At 29.7% G+C, this 22,638-nt stretch overlaps 3 protein-coding genes across 3 annotated transcripts; 2 read left to right on the plus strand and 1 right to left on the minus strand.

The window, feature by feature from the left end:
- Positions 1-2,825: 2,825 nt before the first annotated feature.
- LOC11408113 (uncharacterized) lies at positions 2,826-5,854 on the plus strand. Its single transcript, XM_024773159.2, has 7 exons — positions 2,826-2,999; positions 3,083-3,169; positions 3,457-3,645; positions 4,481-4,642; positions 4,888-4,941; positions 5,050-5,202; positions 5,369-5,854. Exons 1-7 carry the CDS (start codon positions 2,883-2,885, stop codon positions 5,750-5,752), a joined length of 1,146 nt encoding a protein of 381 aa, XP_024628927.2. The 5' UTR covers positions 2,826-2,882; the 3' UTR covers positions 5,753-5,854.
- Positions 5,855-7,063: 1,209 nt separating this feature from the next.
- On the minus strand, positions 7,064-10,154 carry LOC11416741 (protein SAR DEFICIENT 1). Its single transcript, XM_003630831.4, has 7 exons — positions 9,974-10,154; positions 9,761-9,836; positions 9,091-9,652; positions 8,638-8,798; positions 8,339-8,533; positions 8,142-8,241; positions 7,064-8,013 (listed from the first exon to the last, which is right to left on the minus strand). The coding sequence occupies exons 1-7, from the start codon at positions 10,066-10,068 to the stop codon at positions 7,739-7,741; spliced, it is 1,464 nt and encodes a 487-aa protein (XP_003630879.1). The 5' UTR covers positions 10,069-10,154; the 3' UTR covers positions 7,064-7,738.
- A 9,165-nt stretch (positions 10,155-19,319) lies between these two features.
- On the plus strand, positions 19,320-22,561 carry LOC11426495 (protein SAR DEFICIENT 1). Its single transcript, XM_003630834.4, has 7 exons — positions 19,320-19,513; positions 19,723-19,798; positions 19,908-20,469; positions 20,981-21,141; positions 21,246-21,440; positions 21,538-21,637; positions 21,800-22,561. The coding sequence occupies exons 1-7, from the start codon at positions 19,419-19,421 to the stop codon at positions 22,033-22,035; spliced, it is 1,425 nt and encodes a 474-aa protein (XP_003630882.1). The 5' UTR covers positions 19,320-19,418; the 3' UTR covers positions 22,036-22,561.
- Positions 22,562-22,638: the final 77 nt, after the last annotated feature.

The raw sequence follows: 22,638 nt of genomic DNA on the forward strand, positions 1-22,638 counted from the left end.
CTGTCTAGGGCACCATTGAATTTAATACATAATTTATTTTAACGTTTTTGCCAAGTAGAAATTGAAACAGTCCATGTAAATACGAACTTATAAATTTTATTACTTTGATATATTTTTAGTACACTTGTTAAAAGTCTATCATCCTCCCACACCCTAACACTACTTCCATTCCCAATCTTCCAGCAACCCCCTTTCTGGATAATCCATAAAGTATGATAGATATTACTCCATACAAAGTTAGGTTTGTTCCCTAATCTGGCCTGAAGCACATCAGTTTGAGGAAAGTACTTGGCTTTTAGACACTTGGCCAAGAAAGACGTAGGATGTTTATGAAGCCTCCAAACCTATTTAGCCAAAACGGCTTCATTAAAATTGCGCATAGATCTAAAACCCTGTCCCCCAATATGTTTTGACCTTAAGAGGAAATCTTTTGTCTTCAGTGGATTTGCCTTTTTTAGATTGGTGGATTTGATTTCGTGGTGAATTTCTTTGATTGACGGGTTGTGTTTAAATTCTAAAGGAGGCAGTGATGTTGTTGTGTTTGAGGATGATACCAAAACCAACAATAGTAATTGGTTTGGGTTTTGGATATGTGGTTACGAATGCTAGCAGCACTCATTTTTTAATTCTCTGACATTCATGAAATCAATGCATGTCTCATCAGGGTTCAATTTTCAAAATACAGTTTGTTCAAAAAAAAGGGTTGCTAGCATTCTTTGATATTACTATGGGCTTTGATCAGATCAGAATCACGGAGGACCGCAGTTTTGTATGAAGGGTGAAAGTTGGGGGGGTTAAAAGTGCAATTTTCAAACTAGGGGGTCAAAACCGTTAGTTTTGAAAACTTGAGGGGGGCTAAAAGTGTATTTTAACCGTATTATTAAAGACAATTATGGACATTTTAAAATTGTTTCAGATCTGGTGAGCTAACTCAAGTGATTTGAGTTAAACAAACGTTAAGAAGTTTGAGGTTTTGAGTTCAAATCCATAAAAATGAGTACGTCTTAATCTAAAAACTAAAGACTAGTATTTATCATTAAACAAAAGATTGGATTCGAAACATATCCCATGGAATGGGATTTGGTGCTGCTACAGCGTCCAGCTGCAACAACAAATCTCGATCGTCTGATTTTTATTGATGGCTGATATCAAATTGTGTGATAACTAGCCAAACAAATCTAAACCATTGATTCCTTTTTTCTATGACTGCGATCAACTACTGCGTGTAACTGCGTGAAGCAGTTACACAAATGGGATTAGTTCATATCCCGTGAAATTACAAACTCAATCTTTTATCACTAATTTCATACATCTTGAACATGTTCATTTTGACCAATATATAAAAATGAAAATGTTATTTAATACATTAAGACAATTAAATGTATTGATTGATGTTGACTAGTTTAGAAGCCATATAAAGTGAAAATAGTCCAAATTCATTTTAAATGACAATTGAATAATGAAAAAATAATTTAATTCAATGTATTTAAGAATTAAAACCATTGACCCAAAATACATTTAAGACAATTAAATGTATTGATTGATGTTGACAGCGTAGAATCCTAAGAAAGAGGTGATAGTCTAAATTTATTTTGAATACAATAATACTATTTAAATGCATTGACACAAAATGTGTTTTAAAACACGATACAATACTCAATCCGTCCCAAATTATAAATTGTTTTGGTCTTTTCAAATGTGTTTAGAAATTCAATTAATTTTATATAAGAAAGACAAATTATGACTTATTTTACAAAATCATCCTTATTAAATATAATATGAAAGATAAATTAAACAACTGAAAAATATAGAGTAATAATTAGTTAAGGGTATAATACGAAAAACAACAATGATGTTTTAGCGATATTGTAAACGAGTTATATCTGAGTATTTTTTTTCCTTCACAAAGAGACTTATAATTTGAGACATAGCATTTTTTTTAGGGAAATTTGAGACAGAGCATATAAAATACAAAAAAAATTGTTTCATTTTTTTTTGTTTTGGATCAAGTAGTATAGTGGTTAGAGAAATCCACCTTAAAGATGAATAAGTGAGGAGTCCAGGATATAAAATATAAAAAATTCACCTTAAAAATTTGTTTCATTTTAAACATAGCATATAAAATATAAAAAAAAGTTTGTTTCATACAAATGTACATAATAGAATAGTCAAACACATAATACTTAACTAATTCTCTTTTCGGTAACAATAATACTTTAAAATTTTGATAGGCAATAACCTCAATAGTTGTATCAGATTGTAGAAAATTGACTATTAAATAATTCAAATATTATGGTATGTTTGGTTTGAGATTTTGGAGAAGAGATTAGGGTATGTTTGGTTCGAAAGTTTTGGAGAAGAGGGGATGAAATATTTTTTGTTTTACGTGTTTGGTTTAATTTTATAGAGAAATGATATTTGTACAATCAATTTTTTGCCATTTTTTAGACAACTTTCAATTTCATACTCACATAATATTATTTTCCTTTCTCTTGAATAGGGGGTTCGAAGAATCTTAACCGCTACTTACTCTTCTGCAACCAAAAACATGTAACTTGTTCTGTTGCAAACATATAAAAATTGCAATCTCTATCATTCAAATCTTTTATTTTTATTTTGTTAAACCAAATATGTAACGTGAATCATTTTGACGAAACGACAATCCATGTGGATACGATACTCTACTTACACTTTATTACTTCGTAAACGATTTGGTACTCTACTTGCATAATTCGACCATCAATACGAGTATTATATTTATCTAGCGAGACAAACATAAATGTTTACACATGGATATTAATTACCATCATTTGTAGTATAAATTTGTGTGTTTAGATATTTGTACAAGTATTACATATCTGTGAAAGTAACATCTAAATTTTATGGCGTTAACTCTCTTTCTGTTTCTTAGTTTGTGCATAACATATTGCAGAGTTGACGCAAGAAGCAAAATTCTATCCGATGGGAACAATAATTTCACACTATCATACAACATCATGGTATTCTCTATGCTTTACTTTCTTTTATTGGAAACAATTTTACACATGATTTACTTGATTGTAATTCTCGTTAACAAATTCAGCATCAAGTGATCAAAGATTTTGATTGTGTCCATATCTACAAGCAACCTGCTTTACAACATCCGTTACTAAAAAATCATAAAATTCAGGTATAATTGTTATACATTTTATAAGATTAATTATCAAATTTTATTATCGTGTAAAAACCTAATTTTACTTGACGAAGCAGAGGAGATTGATATATGCTTCTTTTTTTAGTAAATTTTTATGTTACTATAACAAACCAAATAAGTTATCATTCATTTTATTATTTCATGTTTTAGTTCTAAATTTTTCGTTCAAAATTAATTTATTCATTTTTAATGAATTTATACTTCAATTATACTTATTGTTTATTGAACCGTGTTTTATTCCCTCTTCATTGCAACATATCCAGCTTCACCCTACTTTTGCAATGAATATCATGCTCAATAGACCTTCTAATGTTAAAACAACACATGAATGTCCAGTCGGAAAAGTGCCTATTTACAACGGGGCAAGAAAACGTCAAATTATTACTAATTCATCTCCAAAATTACAAATTGGTGATTTTCAGCAGTATTCACAAAGTTCCTCTAACTATCATGTAAGTTGATATTTTTAATCGATATATTTTAATTGATTATCATAATATGACGTATACATCATTAATATCCGAAAAATACGATTGACGAAAAGCTAAAGACGTCAATTCATGGTTTAATAGTTGAATTTTGGTTCAATAAAAAACGTTAAATATATATTTTAATAATATACTCTATCCTCCCCAAATTATAAGTCGCTTTGTGAAAAATATTATCTCAAGTTATAAGTCGTTTTACAATATCAATGAAACATTAATGTTATTTTTTCTATTATATCACTAACTATTTATTATTATCTTTTCGTTCAATTCTTTAATTTATCTTTCTCATACCATTTATTGAGGATAATGTTGTAAAACAACTCATAATATTTCTTTTTCATGCAAAATTAATTTCATTTTTTGATACCTGTGAAATGACCAAAACGTTGTATAATTTAGAATGGGTCAAGTGTATATTATATTAAATTTAAATTTCAAGTTGTAATCAAATTCTAAATTAACATGACTAAAAAAAATCAACAAAATCCAAAAACAAACCTTGTGCGTGTCTGTTTTGATTGGCCGTGAAAAATAAGATTAAACTTTATCAACCTTTGTTCCAAAACATAAAAAAAAAATAATAATAAATAGTTATTTGTGTGAAACATTGCATTATCAATTTTTTTTAAAAACACCATAGTTTTCTATATCTTTCACATCTTGTTTGTTCAACAATTAATTAATTTTCTTCTTTAAGATAAAGATCAATTGTATAACAAATCACTCTAATATTATAAATTTTATAAAATACGAAATAGTTCATATGTTAAATATCGTATGTTTTTGTATTTTTTAGACTGTTACCCTTGATACAACCCAAAACATGATATTTCATGGAGCAAATGCAATCATAGCTGCGTACAATCTATCACTTAAAGCAAACCAATACAGCATGTCTTCAATTTGGATTGCAAGTGGACCACCAACGGAACTTAATATCATACTAACCGGGTTCGGAGTAAGTTACTTTTGATTATGTTTATGGCAAAAAAAATTCTTTCATGAGATTAAATTCTATTAAAGAGAACATTTGTTTCTTTCTTCTTCTCTTTTTGAAGAAGAGAACGTTAATTTCTTAAATGAGTTTTTTTTCACAAATGTATTAATGATTTTATATTATGTATGTAAAAAACTCCCTTTTAACATGGTAAAAAAAACTCTCCTTTATAATATATTATTCACATCCACTTTTTGACGTGCAAGGTACATCCTGGTTTATATGGAGATAGCCAACTGCGACTAACTAGTTATTGGACGGTAAGAATATGTATTTAATGTATTAAACAAATTAAAATATATAATGTGATGGAAAAAAAAATACATAACGTGACTATGTTTAAGCTCAGTTTGATACAACACATGCAGGTTGATGGCAAAAAAACTGGATGTTACAATCAACTTTGTCCAGGTTTCGTGCAAGTCAATCATGACAAAGAAAATGCTCTTGGATCGGTCTTGAGCCCCACTACTCCCATTGGATCAACTACAAAATATGTTGCTCCTATCAAAATCAAACAGGTAAATAATTGATTATGAAGGTATACACATATATTTACAAAAAGTTACATCAAAATTAACAAAGTTGGTACATTTATCTTTTGTTAAAATTAACTTTTATTTAAAACATGTATTAAGTAATAAGTATTTTGTAATATATATTTTTTAATTGCTTAAATATTTGTAGGATCGATCTACGAGTCATTGGTGGTTAATTATTCATGAATCAATATATGTTGGATATTGGCCAAAAGAATTATTCACCCACTTAAGCAAAGGAGCAGCTTTTATTAGATTTGGCGGTCAAACCTATGCTCCACCTAATAACGATAGTCCCCCAATGGGTAGTGGAAGATTGCCAAAAGAAAAATTCCCTAATTCGGGTTTGATGGGAGAACTTGAGATTATTGATTCAGGATATAATGAAATTGATGTAAATCCTGAAGATATGAAGCCATATACTGATACTAATTCAAATTGTTATGACTTGGCCTACCGAGGTTACCAAGGATCTTCGTATAGGCAAGCTTTTCTTTATGGCGGGCCAGGTGGACGAAATTGTGGTATATAATTGTAATGATAACTTTATCTAATAAGAGTGTGATTCGTCTTTTGACATTGCATGTAATACTATTTTCTTAGAACGGTTAAATTAAGGGAGAATTTGCAGAAATATAAAATTTATATTTATATTTAACAAAACTATATTTCATAAAGGTATTGTTGACAAACTAATTTCTTGTAGGGTTTAAGTGTAACACCCCAATTTTCATACCATGGTAGATCTTACCTTAATTAAGATCTTGACATTTCATTCTTTCATGCCTCAATAGTTCTCGTCTTAATTAAGAATAAATTTTTTATTCTATTTTTTTTATTTAAAAAATTCTTATTTATTAATTTTGTTAAGTCTGCAGCATTTATCCTAATATTTTTCCTCTTATTTTAACCTAACAAATTCCATCTAAAAAATGCATCGCACCAATTTCATTCCTATCTTCTTGGCTTTTTTTTTTTTTTTTTTTATAATTTTTTTTTTATGCTGCACTCAATATGAGCATATCAATGATCAGGTTATGATGCCTTCTATTTTAAACAATTTTTTTGGATTTTTTTTTACAATATTTTGTACACTTATGTAATACTAAATAAATGCTTCGCGCCAATTTCATGCCTTTTTTTTTTATAATATTTTGTACACTTTTTTTTAAGGGAATATTTTGTACACTTATTTAATAATAATAAAATGCATCGCACCAATTTCATTCCTATCATGTTGCCTTTGTTTTTTTACAATATTTTCTACACTTATTAAATACGTTTACAAATAGAATACCCTAATTTCCATGCAAACTTGGCTACCCTAATTTCCATATACGAGGAAGTACTTTGCAATGTGTGATGAAACTACATGCCTATGTACTAAATATTTCATATTTCTTTTACTGAATTATTGATAGGATTATCGAATTTTCTTTTATAATATTTTCAGATTTCATACATTTTATGAAATGTTTTATTTTGTCTACTATGAATTATCACGTGTTATTTTTTTCACTATTACCAGTTATATATTGCATTTTACTATTCGTATGTCAATACCTTTACAATCAAAAATCTAGTATATGTAATGCTCTCAAATTAGAAAATTGCTCTTCTCCCAAGCGTTTTTGCTCATTCCTGTGAGTTAACTCACATTGGCTAACTCACATTGGCTTTTGGTACAGCAGGAGAACAACATTCAATGCAAGCAACCAAGCCATTAATGACCTGTAATCAATACACTCTCATAATTGATCCAAATTACATCATTTCAACAACATAATTTACTCATAATACTCATCATAATATAATCAAACATAATTAATTCAAACTACACAAATTAGTTGCTAAATACACAATCCACAAAAGTTTGAATTTCATTACAATGCAACATTACAGACACAAATTCGAACATATTACACTTCAGTGGACCGGACACAAAGATGTAAAATTTTATTTTCAACCATCAACCTAAACATGTAATCTACATCGTCGTCATCATGGATAATTTTTGGAAAATGAGCGGTATTTCAACTGTCTTCATCTTTATCCGTCGCTAGTGAATGCAGGTTTGCATTTTAACAATTCTTATCTCATCAACAGTTCGGATTATATAATTTAAAAGGTTTAAAAACACCTTCCAACACACTACAATTTTTTTTTAGATCATAATCCAAACCAAGTGTGGAGGGTGAGAAAAGAAATTTTGTTGCAAAAGAGAAAAAAGGCCCATATTTCATGCAACCTTAATTAAAATGGGCCTAACTAGAAAAAGATTATACTGAGTGCAAGATATAGGAAATTGCTGTTTTGATGTCCATTGTTTCTTAAAAACACATGAAAATGACAACAACAAAAAAACCATCAGTATTTAACTACCGCCAATTTTCTGCTTTGAAGTCAGCGGTAGTTACCTACTACTGAGTTATTTTTTGTCAATTAGCCTAATTTGATTCTCGAACTGTTGCTTTTTCATGTGTGTTGTGTGTAGCTGAAAGTCAAATTACAAATTTTGTTAATGCCACCTTGAAGCTCCATCAATGATTGGTCCTGAACTTGAAGGCATTGTACCACCACCGTCTGATTGTGAATCTAAGAAGCTATAAGGTATGATCTCATTCATGAATGGTGATGTGGGAAATGGTGGCCCCTCGATGCAACCTATTTGTCCATTATTATTGTTTGATACATAGTTGCCAGTCTCGAGAGTATCACCAAAATAGTTGTTTTGATCATATGTTATAAGTGATCCTTGATGATTATTGCTTTGAAATTGCTCCACGGTTCCACCTGTAGAGTGAGATTCAAAAAACAAATCAAATTCATATAACTGAATTTATTATGTCACGCTGAATTTTAATTGGATTGTTCATAGTCACATATAGAAGTAGAACATGTAATTGATTATTAGAATATACCTTGAGTTAACAAAGCAACGTTGTCATTCAAAACTTCATCAATTTCCTCCAACTCATTCCATCTAGCATATGCTTCTCTCACATAGTTTTGTATGTAGCTCTGCAAATTAAATGAACAATATAGGTTAAAAATCAATGGGTAGTAGTAATTAAAGAGATTGAACAAGGTGAGTTTTAGTATAAATAAATAAATGTACCTTGTCCATGTTGCAAATGTCTCGGTTGGGAATGGTTTGGCCATTGATGTTAGCTCTAACCATTTGGCATATTGCATTCAAATGGATGGTAAATTGGGGCCCACGGTAAACATAGAGTTTGTTTCCCATTACACAAGTCTTTGCATGTTTAATTGTCACATCCCACATTTTCTCTGACATACCAATGCCTAAAATCTGATTGCAAAACCATACAATTGAGAGAATGTTATTTATTACATTCTTAAATTTGGCAACGTATATTTATTCATTCATATAGATTAAGATGGATGGATATGTACCTTTCTGAGTCTAAGAGGGTCAACTACAGACAACTTGAGAAACTCTTGAACTGTTGTAATCCCTTTTGAGGTCAATTTTTTGTGGAAAGCTCCATCTTTCCCAATTTTCTCTAAACGCCAAACTTCATCGTTTAAACTTGGTGGATGGTGTTTCTTGTACACTACATTTGTATGAACAATTTAAAATTTTAGCAAACAATTGTATGAGTCATACTCACTCATTAACCTATACATATTATAATCAATCTAATCATCAATCATGCTTGTATATAAATTAGAACGAAGATGCATAGTTAGTGTAAAACTAATTTTACACTTACATCCAATGACAATCAATCATATAGTTAAATACTACATCAATATTGAATGTCAATGAAATTGAATTTGCATATCATATTTTCTATATAAATTATTATATCGAATTGATAAATGAAAAAGAAAAAAAAAACTCACATTCTCCTCGATGATCCTTAACAACAAAAGGTTCGGTCATGCCTTCAAGAATTCGGACACTTTGATTAGTCCCAGGAGCAATTCTAACAGCAACTCTAAACTTCCTACTACGTATCCAACTTGAATTATCAGTGAACTCAATATCACCAATTGGTGCAATTCCATCCCTCATAGTAAGATTTAATTCTCCTGTAAGCAATGGTCTTTTCCCATTTCTCTCTTTCACAATATTGCTATTGAATTCCTCACTAGTCCATGATGATTCCTTTTCACTAGGAGGAAAATCTCCATCAAGGACTACAATTTCTATCTTGATTGGGTGAGGTAGACTTGTAGGGACTATTTGGTCATTGCTTTTATCAACAAGAATCACATTGATTGAGTTTCCATCCATGTCAAGTATTCTACTACCTGTGAATATTGGAAGTGAAAGCTTCTTTTTGAACATGAATTGAAAACTTAATGGTTCTTCCATTGCTTTAAGTCTCAATGAAGGCGAATTTGTTATTGATCGTACTGGTGGATAACATTGTCTCATTGCTCTTTCCACCTCCTCGTTCACCTAATCATATTTATCATTTTCATATTAAAGGCACGTTTGTTACAACTTTTTCTTTCAAAAAAATCACATATTTTTTTTTCTTCTTTCAGAAGTTGAATGGTTACTTACCACTCTTCTAAGTAAAGGTTCCAAGCCAGAGAAAAGATTTTGCATGTTTTTCACCATAACAATTTCTCCTATTACCCTGTCACATGAGAATTGAGAGTAATTAATATATTATGCAACATTTAATTAAAACTACGTGTATAGTTAAAGCAAAAATAAGTTTTATAAATTGAAAAAAACATAATAAAATGATTGGTTTAAGGAATAAAAACATACGAAGCAAAAGAAGATGTTGTCGTAGTTCTCATGCGTTTGTCATTTGGTTTGACTTTGTCTTCATTAAAATCATCAAGAAAACGTTTTGCAGCCATTTTGGTAAAGAATTTAGAACCAGCTTGCTTTGATGTTATTGTTGCAGTGAAGTAGCTAGCTAGTTTGGATGAATGAAATGCAGAATGAGACGATTGAGTTTTTATTATATGAGAAAAGCAGAAGGTTCTTGGAATGTTGGTGGAAATAACGTAGCAAATAACTAGAATATATATATATATATATGATGCAAAGACTTCGACATCAACGGCCATTCTAAGTCAACTTCCCTTCCCTATTGGAAAAAAGATATACAAGCTGAAAAGCATGTAGGACCCAAAAATTTAATTTCAAATGCCCCCTTGTTATTCATTAAATTAAAGCCAAAGACTAAAAATATAAAATTTATCAATAATCAAACAATTGGGCATAATTTGATTAATGGGCTTCAATGATTTTGGTCATATTAATTATATATTTTCATATGCCCTTTCATATAGAAAATTAACATAAATGAACAACAGGATGTGTTTTTTTTTTTTTTTTAAGAAAAGATGTGTCGATAATTCTTTATAGATGACAAAATTAATTCTCCTAAAAGAACACATTCATAGATTTACGAGACATAACATTGATATGAATGCAGAGTCTAAAAGCTACATTTTCATGGTTCATTTTTTTTCTTCTAAAGAACTAGAAAATTGCTTTTTAGTTACGAAAACACTTATTTGCTTAATTTTTATTTCATACGTTTTATAGTTTTATAATTATAATAAAATTAAAATGATTTTTTATGATTAAAAATGAGAAAATAAATACAATTTTCTCGAAATAATTTATCTAAGACAAACCCCATGAGAAGAAGACATTCGTACATAATCTGCTCACTCGGTCTCCTGCTCCTTTTTCGACGAAACTGTCCTGGTGTCTGTGTTGATTTTCTTTTGCGTGAGTTTGGTGTGATATCGATAGATGTTGTTGAAATTGAACTTCAATTACCTGATCCTAATAATAAAGTTCCATAAATTCATTTTTAAAAAGGTTGAAAATTTATATTTATTATATTTGTCAATATTTTTTATTTTATTTATACAATTCTTAAGAGCACATGTTAGCATGATAATAAAAAAATGTATGTCCCCGTGAACTTAGCTCAGTTGGTAAGAACAATGCATAATATATGCAAGGTCCGAAGTTCGAACCAGGAACAACACAAAAAAAAATGTATAACTTATGTATATTAATCGAAAGACGAATACTCACGTGACCGTTTTTTTCATGTTTTCTTTCTTCTCCCTTTATATATGGTGTGTGTCTATATATTATCACATTCATCCATGAATGGGAGATATAAAAAAGAATGAGGAATATGCAATTTTCTGATTTATGAACTTTATTTTTTAAAATGTTGTTGTTTAAAACCGAAATATTTCTCACATTGTTAATTTTCTTGATAAAAAGAAATGCACAGTATCGACCATATAATATGTAGGGTGTCACAATTGATAAATCGACTAACATATTTGATTTATTTTTGTAACAAACTAAACTAAATGATGTGCTTTTTGTGAAGAACTAAAATAGATCTGTATCCTAGAAATAGAAATATATACCTACATCCACATGTAGAAAGTACGGTGGAATTTAACATGGGAAAGGGAAATTGTTTCCTAACATGGAAAAGTTAATTTTAGACCACTAGATCAATTAGAGTACAATTTTTCATGGACTTTTAACATTGGATTTTTTTTTCAACCTAAAAATTAAACTTTTTTTTTGTTGAAAAAGGGAAAAAAAATGGAGGAAACTGCGATTAACATCACCTAAATTTTTCTACATCATCAACAATATGAAAACAAGAACAACATTCATCATCATATGAAACCTGTTACTCAATGTCCTTCCATCCCTACTAGTCCACCACCAGCAACAAGCTTACAAAATTTCCTTAAACTAAAAAACGTGGCTCACCCACCACCACCATCACCATCAATTCTTAATCTTCAATCATCTTGGAACATATGAGATATTTTGTAGTCATGGGTTTGAAAGGATTTTTAAGAAAATTCTTTATGTGATGATGAATGTTGTTGTTTCCCACAATAGGCAATGAGAAAGGCTTTGGTTACCCTGAATTTGTTGCCAATTCCATCTGGGCAATGCCCTCCCATTGCCGTACATAAATATAGAAAAATCCACAACCTTCAAGATTTGATTTTGTTTATTTGAGTTGTTTGATTTTAATTTGATTTATGGGTTATAGGTGATGAAGATTTTGAAGAGTTTTTAATTTCTGTAATTGAATTGTTGAGTTTTAATTCTGAGTTAAAGGTTGAATGTGACATGGCATTAAGGAGAGATAGTGGAGGAAGATGATGGAAAAACTTCTCTTTCCCATGCTAAACTCTACCAGAAAGTACCACTAGTGTTAAAGGATATATACTACTCCCCCGTTTTATAATACTTAACACAATTGACTTTATTACGCATTATAATGCATAACTTTGAGTTTAAATATCTTGAATAATATATTAGAAAAAATATGAAAATTTGATATTTTGAAAATACTCATCGAGACAAATCTAACGACGTCTTATTTGATACTACCTCCGTCCCTAATTATAAGACATTTTTGATAATTTTTTTTTCCTTTTTATAAGACCCATTTTCTATTTCCAACTACATTAATTATTTCTTTACATACATGCCCCTATTTATTATAGATATTTTTCTTCAATCAGCAATAAATAGAATGTTGAAAACATAAGCCAACCCTCTTTCTTAAAGGATAAAATTGTAAAAACAATAGTAATTATAAACGTATTTAATATAAATATCCACTATCTTAATTCCCGTTATTTTTTCAAAAGAGCCTTGTAATTAGGGACGGATGTAGTATTATTTATCTTTGTATATTAATAAAAAAAATATGGTCAAAGTAAGCTAAATCAAAATTGAAATTTTTTAAATGAGTAATCTATTGCGTGACGGAGGAAGACATAATAATGAAAGTATAAACACGTGTCACTGTTTGAACTCGGATAGATGTGAACGGTATTGTGTGTGTTGTGTGAGTGCCATGTGGGTTTAAAGCTGACCCCACCCCACACACACTGACGCTGCATTTGGAAATACTAACTATAGGAAGGAAGGTGATGCCAAACTTCCTCTTACCAAATCCAAATGCAACCCATCGATCATACTTACTTAGACCAATGAGCTTCTGCGCTTTCTGTTATCGTCACTTATTTGAATGGTGTTCAGGGCAGTCTTAAGGGTGCAAACAATTCTACTGAATTTGGCTTTTAAATTTTGGGGGTCTAAATGTTTTAGCGCGAAAATATTGTCACAATTGTTTTCTCGTTCTAGCAGTAGTAGCGCGTTTGCCATGCATGGGTCAGGTGTTCAACATCCACAATCCCTTTTTTCTTTTAAATTTGCCTGTTCTTTTTTTTTTTTTTTTGATTAATTTTTCTTTTTCTTTTCCTTTTCTTCTTCTTCTTTCTTCTTTGATTGATTTTTCTATCCCTTTTTTCTCTTTTCCTTTTTTTTTTCTTTTATTAATTTTTTTAATTTGAGTCTATTCTATCCTCAATAGTCTATTTTTTTGGTTAAATCTCAATACTCTATTCAATTCAACCAAATTCTCCTTAACATATTAGATTATATATTTACAAATGAAAATACAATATAATTTTTTTTAGAGTATTACTTGTAGTTTTTCGTCCATACTTATCGTATAAAATAGTCAAGCTCTAATTCTCTAACAACAAACATCATAATTTTTTTTAAAGAACAAACATTATAATTATTCTCTCAAATAAAACATTATAAACCTTTTATTTTTACATGTGTGCAAATTAACTAGGGAAATTAACAACCTAAAAGATTGATAAAGATATTAGCTTGAAGTTGTGTTTTTATTTTTACAGATCTTATTTTCAATTTAAATAGATGATTGCTCTTTTAAAAAAATTACATTTTTATTTTATTAGGGGTCTGTTTTTGATTGAGAGCCGAACCTCCAAATATATAGGGACGACCCTAATGGTATTTAGACGACAATAGCGCATTTAAGAAGAAAAAAACAATAGATGAATACTTAAGATAAATTATTTAAATGAAAGAAACCAATTTGATTAAAAAAGTGAGAAGAAAAATGTCATTAATATCACCAAAATGCAACACGTATTTTGCAACCGAGTTAAGCCATAATGTGCAGGTCACTGGTGTTGATTGATTATGATATTATAGCTTATGATTTTTTTTTTCATTTGATAGTCTCAAGAATAATACAAATCAACATAGGATAGTAGTATTAATAATAACGATAATGATGATGTGATACTTACCAATAATTTGCACAATTTGTTCCCTTATTATGTTAAGAGAGTCCACGTAAAGTAAAGTACGTACTATTTGAACATTTTTATTTTTTTTGTGAGAACTTTTTGAACTTTCGCTATGTATTATGATATGAAAAATCCAAATTAAGTTAACGTGAGGAGTGAACACAAATAATTGATATATTGAGGTTCAAATCCTACATCTTTTGAAACTTGGAAGAGAAAATTGATTACGTTGTTGATAATGAGGATTTCGTGATAGGATAGACGTGGCCTGATTTGAGAGTCCGTTTTGATACAATTTTGTTGAATCTAAAAAATATTATTCTTTGCTAAAAAAAAATATTATTCTAAGGAGTTTTCATTAATTTGTAACATTTTTATAAAAACGAGAATCTAAAAAACAAAATAAAAAAAACAGTTTTAAATGAGAAATGTTTTGAGTGACTTCTTTTTAAACTAATTTTTTATAGTCTTCACTTAGGACAAATAAACACATAGCTGCTTCTTTTATTCTAAAAAGCCTCTTAATTTTTTTGAAGCCACTTATTTAAATGATTGTTATTCTTTTTTATAATCTATGATTTGTTTTTTTTCCCAGATTGATTTAATGATTCAAACACTACAAATTTGAAAATACTACTAAATCATACTCCCTCCGTCCCAAATTGTAAGACGTTTTTGTCATTTCACACGTATTAAGAAATGTAATTAATATTGCGTGGGGAAGAGAAATTATGAGTTGTTTTACAAAATTATCCCTAATAAATGGTATGGAAAAGATAAATGAAATAATTGAAAGAAGATAGAGTAATTAATAGTTAAGGATATAATAGGAAAAGTAACATAAATATTTCATTGGTATTGTAAAGCGACATATAATTTGGGACAATTTTTTTTTCTAAAGCGACGTACAATTTGAGACGGAGGGAGTAAGAATATAGTTTAATTTCATGCTTACAAGTTTCCCCAACACGTTTTCGATCATTCCTAGAAACACGTATTTTGACCAAATTAGTAAATGACAAAAAACAATCTGTAAAAAAGAAAAATAGAACTGAGAAACAAGAAAACTTATTTACTAGGACTCGTTTACATTTTACATACTTGCTTTTATTCAAGCTATTCGATTTAAGACTTGTCTTTGAATCTCCAACCTCCAATCCAATTTTTCTTTTGATTCTCTAAATAAGACTATATCATTGCAATGTATGAGATATTTACTTGCAAGTGATGATATAATATTAAGAGTTTTGTTAACGAATGCTCCCGGGACAGTAATTATTCTTTTAAAATAAAAAAGTTTTCAAATTTTCAATGCACTGATTACACAAACTTCTATAAAAAAATTATTATTTTAGGTCCTTAACCAGTGCCCGGGGGCACTAGTTAACATTTCCCTAATAGTTAAAATACAACAAAAATCCTTTTAAGTTTGGAGTTTGAAACACATGGATTTTAAGTTTTTAGGTTAAATAATATATTTTTAGTCCTTAAATTTTGCACTCATTTGAAGAATAGTCCATACATTTCACCAAATGTTTTTAAAATCATCACATTTTATCCCCGTTATCAAAATTAGTCAATGTTGTTAATTCTCTAACGGAATGTTGATGTGACAGTTAGTGAGTCTCAATTATTTTAAGGTTAAATATGTTTTTGGTCCTTACATTTTGCGTGACTTTGAAAAATAGTCCTTACATTTCAATAAATATTTTTAAAATCCCTAATTACATTTTTGATAAACAAGCAAAAAAGAAACTTAACAAGAGAAAAAATATGTCCCTTCAAAAAAAAAAGAGAAAAAATATGTCATTTTGTTAAAGTTTCCATTGAATTTATATGAGTATTAGTCTATGTGATATATATTTAATTAGTTTTTTTTTCTTCTTATATCGCGGTTTGGTTAGGTTGGGAAAATCAAAACCGCGGACCAAACCAAACCATACAGTTGAGTAAAAAAATGATCTAAATACATCCAAACCATATGCAATTTTTTGCGATTTTAATTTAGATTGGTTTAATTTGCGGTTTTTATTTTGAATTGGTTGGATTTTCAACATTTCTATTCTCCATACCATGTCACCAAGAAACCATATGGATTGCAACGTTACTATTGTAGTGTCTCTAGTTTTGTTGATTTCTGATTTTGGTACCTCAATTTTAAAATTTGGATATATATGCATTTTAGTTTCCAAAATTTTATAAACTTCTCCATCACCTAATATTGTTAGACTTATCTTTATTAATGTGCAATGTGAATAATGAGGTAACAAATCATTGGAAGATATTGTTTTAATTAGTGCTGCTACTTTAGAGATTTCTTTCCCAAGACAACTTTATAAAAATGCAGATATAAGAGGATAAAAAAATTTCACTTTCGCACTTTAGAAGATGAGACTTGAGAGAATGAAAAATTAAAGGAGAAATGAGTAGTGTGAAGGAATTTCAAAAGGAATATTTCTTACGAAACAATGATATTTCATTTGTAAAAAAGGAAATTATAAAATCTTTATAAACAGTTTCATATGAATATAAGTGCTAAGATTTGTTTTTTTAAAATACATATTTATTTACATATTTAAAAGAATAATTTTATTTCAATTTCAATTTCTTTTATTATGCACTACCATTTCTTTATATGCAATCGAGTACGAATGAAATATGTTTTGATTCACTCTTTAATCTTTCATACAGATTAATTGAACATCAGGATGTTTGATCGTTGGTGGGTGAAAGAGAGTGAAATTTTAGAGTGACAATGAATGAAATCAAGATTTTAAGAAAATTTATATAAAAGGACAATTTTGGTATTATCAAAAACTTTTTAAAAAAACTGGGTGTAACTAGAAATATATAGGGTGTGAATAGAATTACCCTTCCATAAAATTAAATTTTCAAAAAGCATTTTCCTTTTTTCTTGGTTACATCCTAAATTCCCTCTTCAGTTTAAGTAGGTCATGTAAACTTAGTTTCAGTAGGTCATGTAAACTGAGTTTAAGTGTACATACTTAAACTCAATTTAAGTAGGTCATGTAAACTGAGTTTAAGTGTACATCTAAAAGTTCAACATTGTTCAATGATTATACGTAATATCAGTTTAAGTATGTAAATGTAAACTTATTTTAAGTAGGTCATGTAAACTAAGTTTAAGTGTACATACTTAAACTCAGTTTAAGTAGATCATTTAACTTAGTTTAAGTATCATGTAAACTGAGTTTAAGTGTACATCTAAAAGTTCAACATTGTTCAATGATTATATGTAATATCAGTTTCAGTATGTACATGTAAACTTAGTTTAAGTAGGTCATGTAAACTGAATTTAAGTGTACATATTTAAACCCAGTTTAAGTAGGTTATGTAAACTAAGTTTAAGTAGATTATGTAAACTAAGTTTACATGAACCTACTTAAACTGAATTTAAGTTAACCTCAACAATGTAAAACTGAAACTGTCGTACAGTGCAGTTGAACAAGAAGAAAATTGAAACCAGTGTTATTGAAAAAGAAGAAAAAATTCACTTATTTATATGCAATCGAGTATGAATGAAAGATGTTTTGATTCACTCCTTAATCTTCCATAGAGATTAATTGAACATCAAGATTGTTTGATCGTTGGTGGGTGAAAGAGAGTGGAATTTTAGAGTGACAATGAATGAAATCAAGATTTTAAGAAAATTTATATAAAAAGAAAATTTTGGTATTATCAAAAACTTAAAAAAAAAACTCGGTGTAACTAAAAATATATAGAGTGTGAATAGAAAAATTCTTCTTTTAATTATAAAAAAAAATAATGACAAAATACATCAACATTTATTAATTCATATGCCTCCTTTAAATAGGAGGAAGTAATTGTCAAGCAATATGGAATATGATGATCTAAATCTAAAGTTAGATAAAAGATAAGTAAACCATAATCCAATTGCTATTCCAGTAAAAAAAAATTCCGATATTTATGGAATATTTAACTTGAGGGTTATACTAACATGTGTTGTAAAGACACTTTTAAGAATTCTACAAATAATGAAATGATAAGTAATTTTATGCATATAGGGTTATAGCCTCTAATTTCTTAGGTGGTCTCCAGCAACGGCGTCAAAAACTTAATAGATGTTTGGCAAGTGTACCAAATACTATCGAAGTAGTAAAAATATCGTTCCCACAAGGACTGATTTTAATCTCAATAATTCAATTACGTTGTAAGTTAGGATGTATAAAAGTTCTTTTGATTTGCCACTAGACATTTGATTGGTTTGATTGCATAAAATTAATAACAGAAATTAAAGATTGGTTTTAAGAATAAGAGAGAAATGAGTTTAGGTCTTTCGAATCATCTATGTTCCCCTAATTGATATAATGCACATATTCTTGTGAATGATTAACTAGTTCTACGATAGTTAACAAAATAGTCCTAATCAATCCCTTGAGTTAGGACCCTCTTCTAGGGTTACAACCCCTAATTCCTTAGGTGGTCTAATAATCGTTGAAGGTTTAAACACGTTAACCTAATGTCACTAATAAATGATTATTCATTCCTAACCTAATCATGTTTATTAGAAAAATTCAATTAAGTCTAAGTCAAAAACTATGATCAGTAATCATTCGTTCTCAGTAAATCATATTTATATTTGATCATGATATAAAAAACATTAATAACAATCTAACAATTTTATGCATATACTTAAAATACCTTTTATTTAGGGTCGTGACAAATCAAATATTTCTCCTAAACTGCACCAAATTGAATCATTATCAAGGGTATATTCAAATCAATAATTTCCGGGTCCTACTTACCTTTTAGCGTATAAAGATTTCGGTTGACTTGGGGATGGTTGTTGATATCCAAAGTCTTTACATCTTATATAGTACATGAAATAAAAATCAGTCTAATTCTATCTATTTGCTTGGCTATTTCCTCCAATATTCCTAGAAGCTTCTTCTTTTCCCATATAAAAACTCAAATCGTCTCATTATGCCTTTCATTCATCCACCTATAGCTACTCACTGCAACCTTTTCTTAAACCAACAATAACATCAAAGCAAGCTGGTTCTAAATTCTTTACCAAAATGGCTGCAAAACGGTTTTTCGATGATTCTAATCAAGACAAAGACAAACCAAATGACAAACGGATAAGAACTACAACAATACCTTCTTTTGCTTCGTATGTTTTTGTTTCTCAAACCAATTACTACCCAACCCAATATTCATTCATTCTATCATATTCTTTCAATTCATTCATTTTAGAAAACTACTCTTTGCTTAAAAAAAACATTTTTTTATGTTCCAACTTTATATATAGCTTGATTATTAAATGTTGCATAATATATATCCTCTACTATACATTAATTACTCTCAATTCTCATGTGGCAGGGTGATAGGAGAAGTTGTTATGGTGAAAAACATGCAAAACCTTTTCTCTGGCTTGGAACCTTTACTTAGAAGAGTGGTAAGTAACCATAATTTCGAAATGAAATTAATGTCAACCATACCTTGACTAAATTTATCTCCTAACAAACAAATAAAAGTTGTAACAAACATGTCTTTAATATGATCAGGTGAATGAAGAGGTTGAACGAGCAATGAGACAATGTTATCCACCAGTACGATCAATAACAAAGTCACCTTCATTGAGACTTGAAGGAATGGAAGAACCATTAAGTTTGCAATTCATGTTCAAAAATAAACTTTCACTTCCAATATTCACCGGTAGCAAAATACTAGACATGGATGGAAACTCAATCAGTGTGATTCTTGTTGACCGAAGCAATGACCAAGTAGTCCCTACAAGTCTATCACACCCAATCAAGATAGAAATTGTAGTTCTTGATGGAGATTTTCCTCCTAGTAAAAAGGAATCATCATGGACTAGTGAGGAATTTAATAACAGTATTGTGAAAGAGAGAACTGGGAAAAGGCCATTGCTTACAGGAGAATTAAATCTTACTATGAGGGATGGAATTGCACCAATTGGTGATATTGAGTTCACTGATAATTCAAGTTGGATACGTAGTAGAAAGTTTAGAGTTGCTGTTAGAATTGCTCCTGGGACTAATCAAAGTGTCCGAATTCTTGAAGGCATGACAGAAGCTTTTGTTGTTAAGGATCACCGTGGAGAATGTCAGTTTTCTTTCTCTTTCTTTTATATTTTATCAATCAATTCAATATACTTTCATATCATATCCAATGAGAATCCAATATGTTAGGGTAATTTTTTACAAGACTTATAAGCCAATATGATGAACTGTGATAGGATATTGGTGTAATACTAATTCACACTGAAAATGCACTTTCAAGATATTCTAATTTATTGATTAGAATATGTATAATAACTTTATTTTTCTATGATTTCTTTCTTGGTCAAATGATTGCATAGAAAATGATCCTCTTCATTTAAATGCATCACATTGAAGCTAATTAAACTAGCTACCTGGTATATATGCTTTGGTGGTAGCTGCAGCTTTAATTAAGAAATGATGTGTTGTTAATAACTACGTTTAGTTTATTTTAAGGTTGTTGGGATATAACTAAAATAAAGGATGATATAGGGTCAACCTTTTTAGTCTTATATATAATAGTTGTTCTCTACAATATTTGTTTCCTAACAATAATATTTTTCGTACAAATGAAGTGTACAAGAAACATCATCCACCAAGTCTAAAGGATGAAGTTTGGCGCTTAGAGAAGATTGGTAAAGATGGAGCTTTCCACAAAAAGTTGACCTTAGAAGGGATTACAACAGTTCAAGAGTTTCTCAAGTTGTCTGTAGTTGACCCTCTTAGGCTCAGAAAGGTACATATCCATCCATCTTAATCTATATGAATGAATAAATATACGTTGCCAAATTTAAGAATGTAATAAATAACATTCTCTCAATTGTATGGTTTTGCAATCAGATTTTAGGCATTGGTATGTCAGAGAAAATGTGGGATGTGACAATTAAACATGCAAAGACTTGTGTAATGGGAAACAAACTCTATGTTTACCGTGGGCCCCAATTTACCATCCATTTGAATGCAATATGCCAAATGGTTAGAGCTAACATCAATGGCCAAACCATTCCCAACCGAGACATTTGCAACATGGACAAGGTACATTTATTTATTTATACTAAAACTCACCTTGTTCAATCTCTTTAATTACTACTACCCATTGATTTTTAACCTATATTGTTCATTTAATTTGCAGAGCTACATACAAAACTATGTGAGAGAAGCATATGCTAGATGGAATGAGTTGGAGGAAATTGATGAAGTTTTGAATGACAACGTTGCTTTGTTAACTCAAGGTATGTTCAAATAATCAATAATAAGTTATTACTTCTATGTGACTATGCAAAATTATTTAACCAAAAGTAAATTTCCAATTGAAAAATGAAATTCAGAGTGAGATAATAAATTCAATTATTATGAATTAATTTATTTATTGAATATCTCTTCTCTATATACAGGTGAAACCATGGAGCAATTTCCAAACAATAATCATCAAGAACCAGTTATAACATATGATCAAAACAACTATTTTGGTGATAAATCTCTAGAGAATGGCAACTATGTAGCAAACAATAATAATGCACAAATAGGTTGCACCGATTGGTCATCATTTCCCACATCACCATTCATGAATGGCATGCCTTACAGCTTCCCAGATTCACAATCAGACGGTGGTGATATAAGACCTCATTGATGGAGCTTCAAGGTGGAATTAGCAGTTGGAGTATAAATAGTGCTTTAGAGTTTTAGTCGGAAATTGCTCTTCTCCCTTCTTTTTTTTTCTTTTTTTCCGCTCATTCAATTGCCTACAGTGTGTTAACTCACGTTAAAAAATGCCCGCGTGAGTTAACTCACGCCGATCATAATTAAGGGGGGAATGGACAATTTTAAAAGGGTGAAGAGTAATTTTTGTCCTAGTGTCAAGTGCTGGCTCAAAAAATGCAGTGTCTTTTGACTTATGTTGGGCTCTCACTTTAATCTCTGTTTCTAGTTAGACTAGGCATAGTTATTTTCTAGGCCCATTATAAGGTTGTGTGAAACATGGGCATTGTTTGTTCCTCTTCTGCACAAAAAAATGCAAACCTGCCTCTACCAGGCCAGTGTTAGTATGTTTATCATAATTTCGATGAATTACAATTTGATCAAAAAGCAATTAACAAGGATCAAATATTGCAAATCTTTTATAAGCAGAATAAGTGAAAAATTCGAGGTTCTGGTGACATTCCCGACTTCTTGCCGTAAAGTTAGAAGGTCCTTGCATGTTTATTTTATTGATTGTAATAACTTGTGTTTTCCT

The sequence above is a fragment of the Medicago truncatula genome, chromosome 8 (assembly GCF_003473485.1).
Source record: "Medicago truncatula cultivar Jemalong A17 chromosome 8, MtrunA17r5.0-ANR, whole genome shotgun sequence".
Taxonomy (NCBI): domain Eukaryota; kingdom Viridiplantae; phylum Streptophyta; class Magnoliopsida; order Fabales; family Fabaceae; genus Medicago; species Medicago truncatula.

What these genes read in the sequence shown, in the direction of transcription:
- LOC11416741 (XM_003630831.4), bottom strand. Translation starts at nt 10,068, where the DNA reads ATGGCTGCAAAACGTTTTCTTGATGATTTTAATGAAGACAAAGTCAAA. An exon ending in AACCTTTACTTAGAAGAGTG is followed by an intron (nt 9,653 to 9,760) that starts GTAAGTAACCAT and finishes AAATATGATTAG; the next exon opens with GTGAACGAGGAGGTGGAAAG. An exon ending in TAAGGATCATCGAGGAGAAT is followed by an intron (nt 8,799 to 9,090) that starts GTGAGTTTTTTT and finishes ATACAAATGTAG; the next exon opens with TGTACAAGAAACACCATCCA.
- LOC11426495 (XM_003630834.4), top strand. Translation starts at nt 19,419, where the DNA reads ATGGCTGCAAAACGGTTTTTCGATGATTCTAATCAAGACAAAGACAAA. An exon ending in ACAATACCTTCTTTTGCTTC is followed by an intron (nt 19,514 to 19,722) that starts GTATGTTTTTGT and finishes CTCATGTGGCAG; the next exon opens with GGTGATAGGAGAAGTTGTTA. An exon ending in CGTTGCTTTGTTAACTCAAG is followed by an intron (nt 21,638 to 21,799) that starts GTATGTTCAAAT and finishes CTCTATATACAG; the next exon opens with GTGAAACCATGGAGCAATTT.
- LOC11408113 (XM_024773159.2), top strand. Translation starts at nt 2,883, where the DNA reads ATGGCGTTAACTCTCTTTCTGTTTCTTAGTTTGTGCATAACATATTGC. An exon ending in AAAGTTCCTCTAACTATCAT is followed by an intron (nt 3,646 to 4,480) that starts GTAAGTTGATAT and finishes TGTATTTTTTAG; the next exon opens with ACTGTTACCCTTGATACAAC. An exon ending in GACTAACTAGTTATTGGACG is followed by an intron (nt 4,942 to 5,049) that starts GTAAGAATATGT and finishes CAACACATGCAG; the next exon opens with GTTGATGGCAAAAAAACTGG.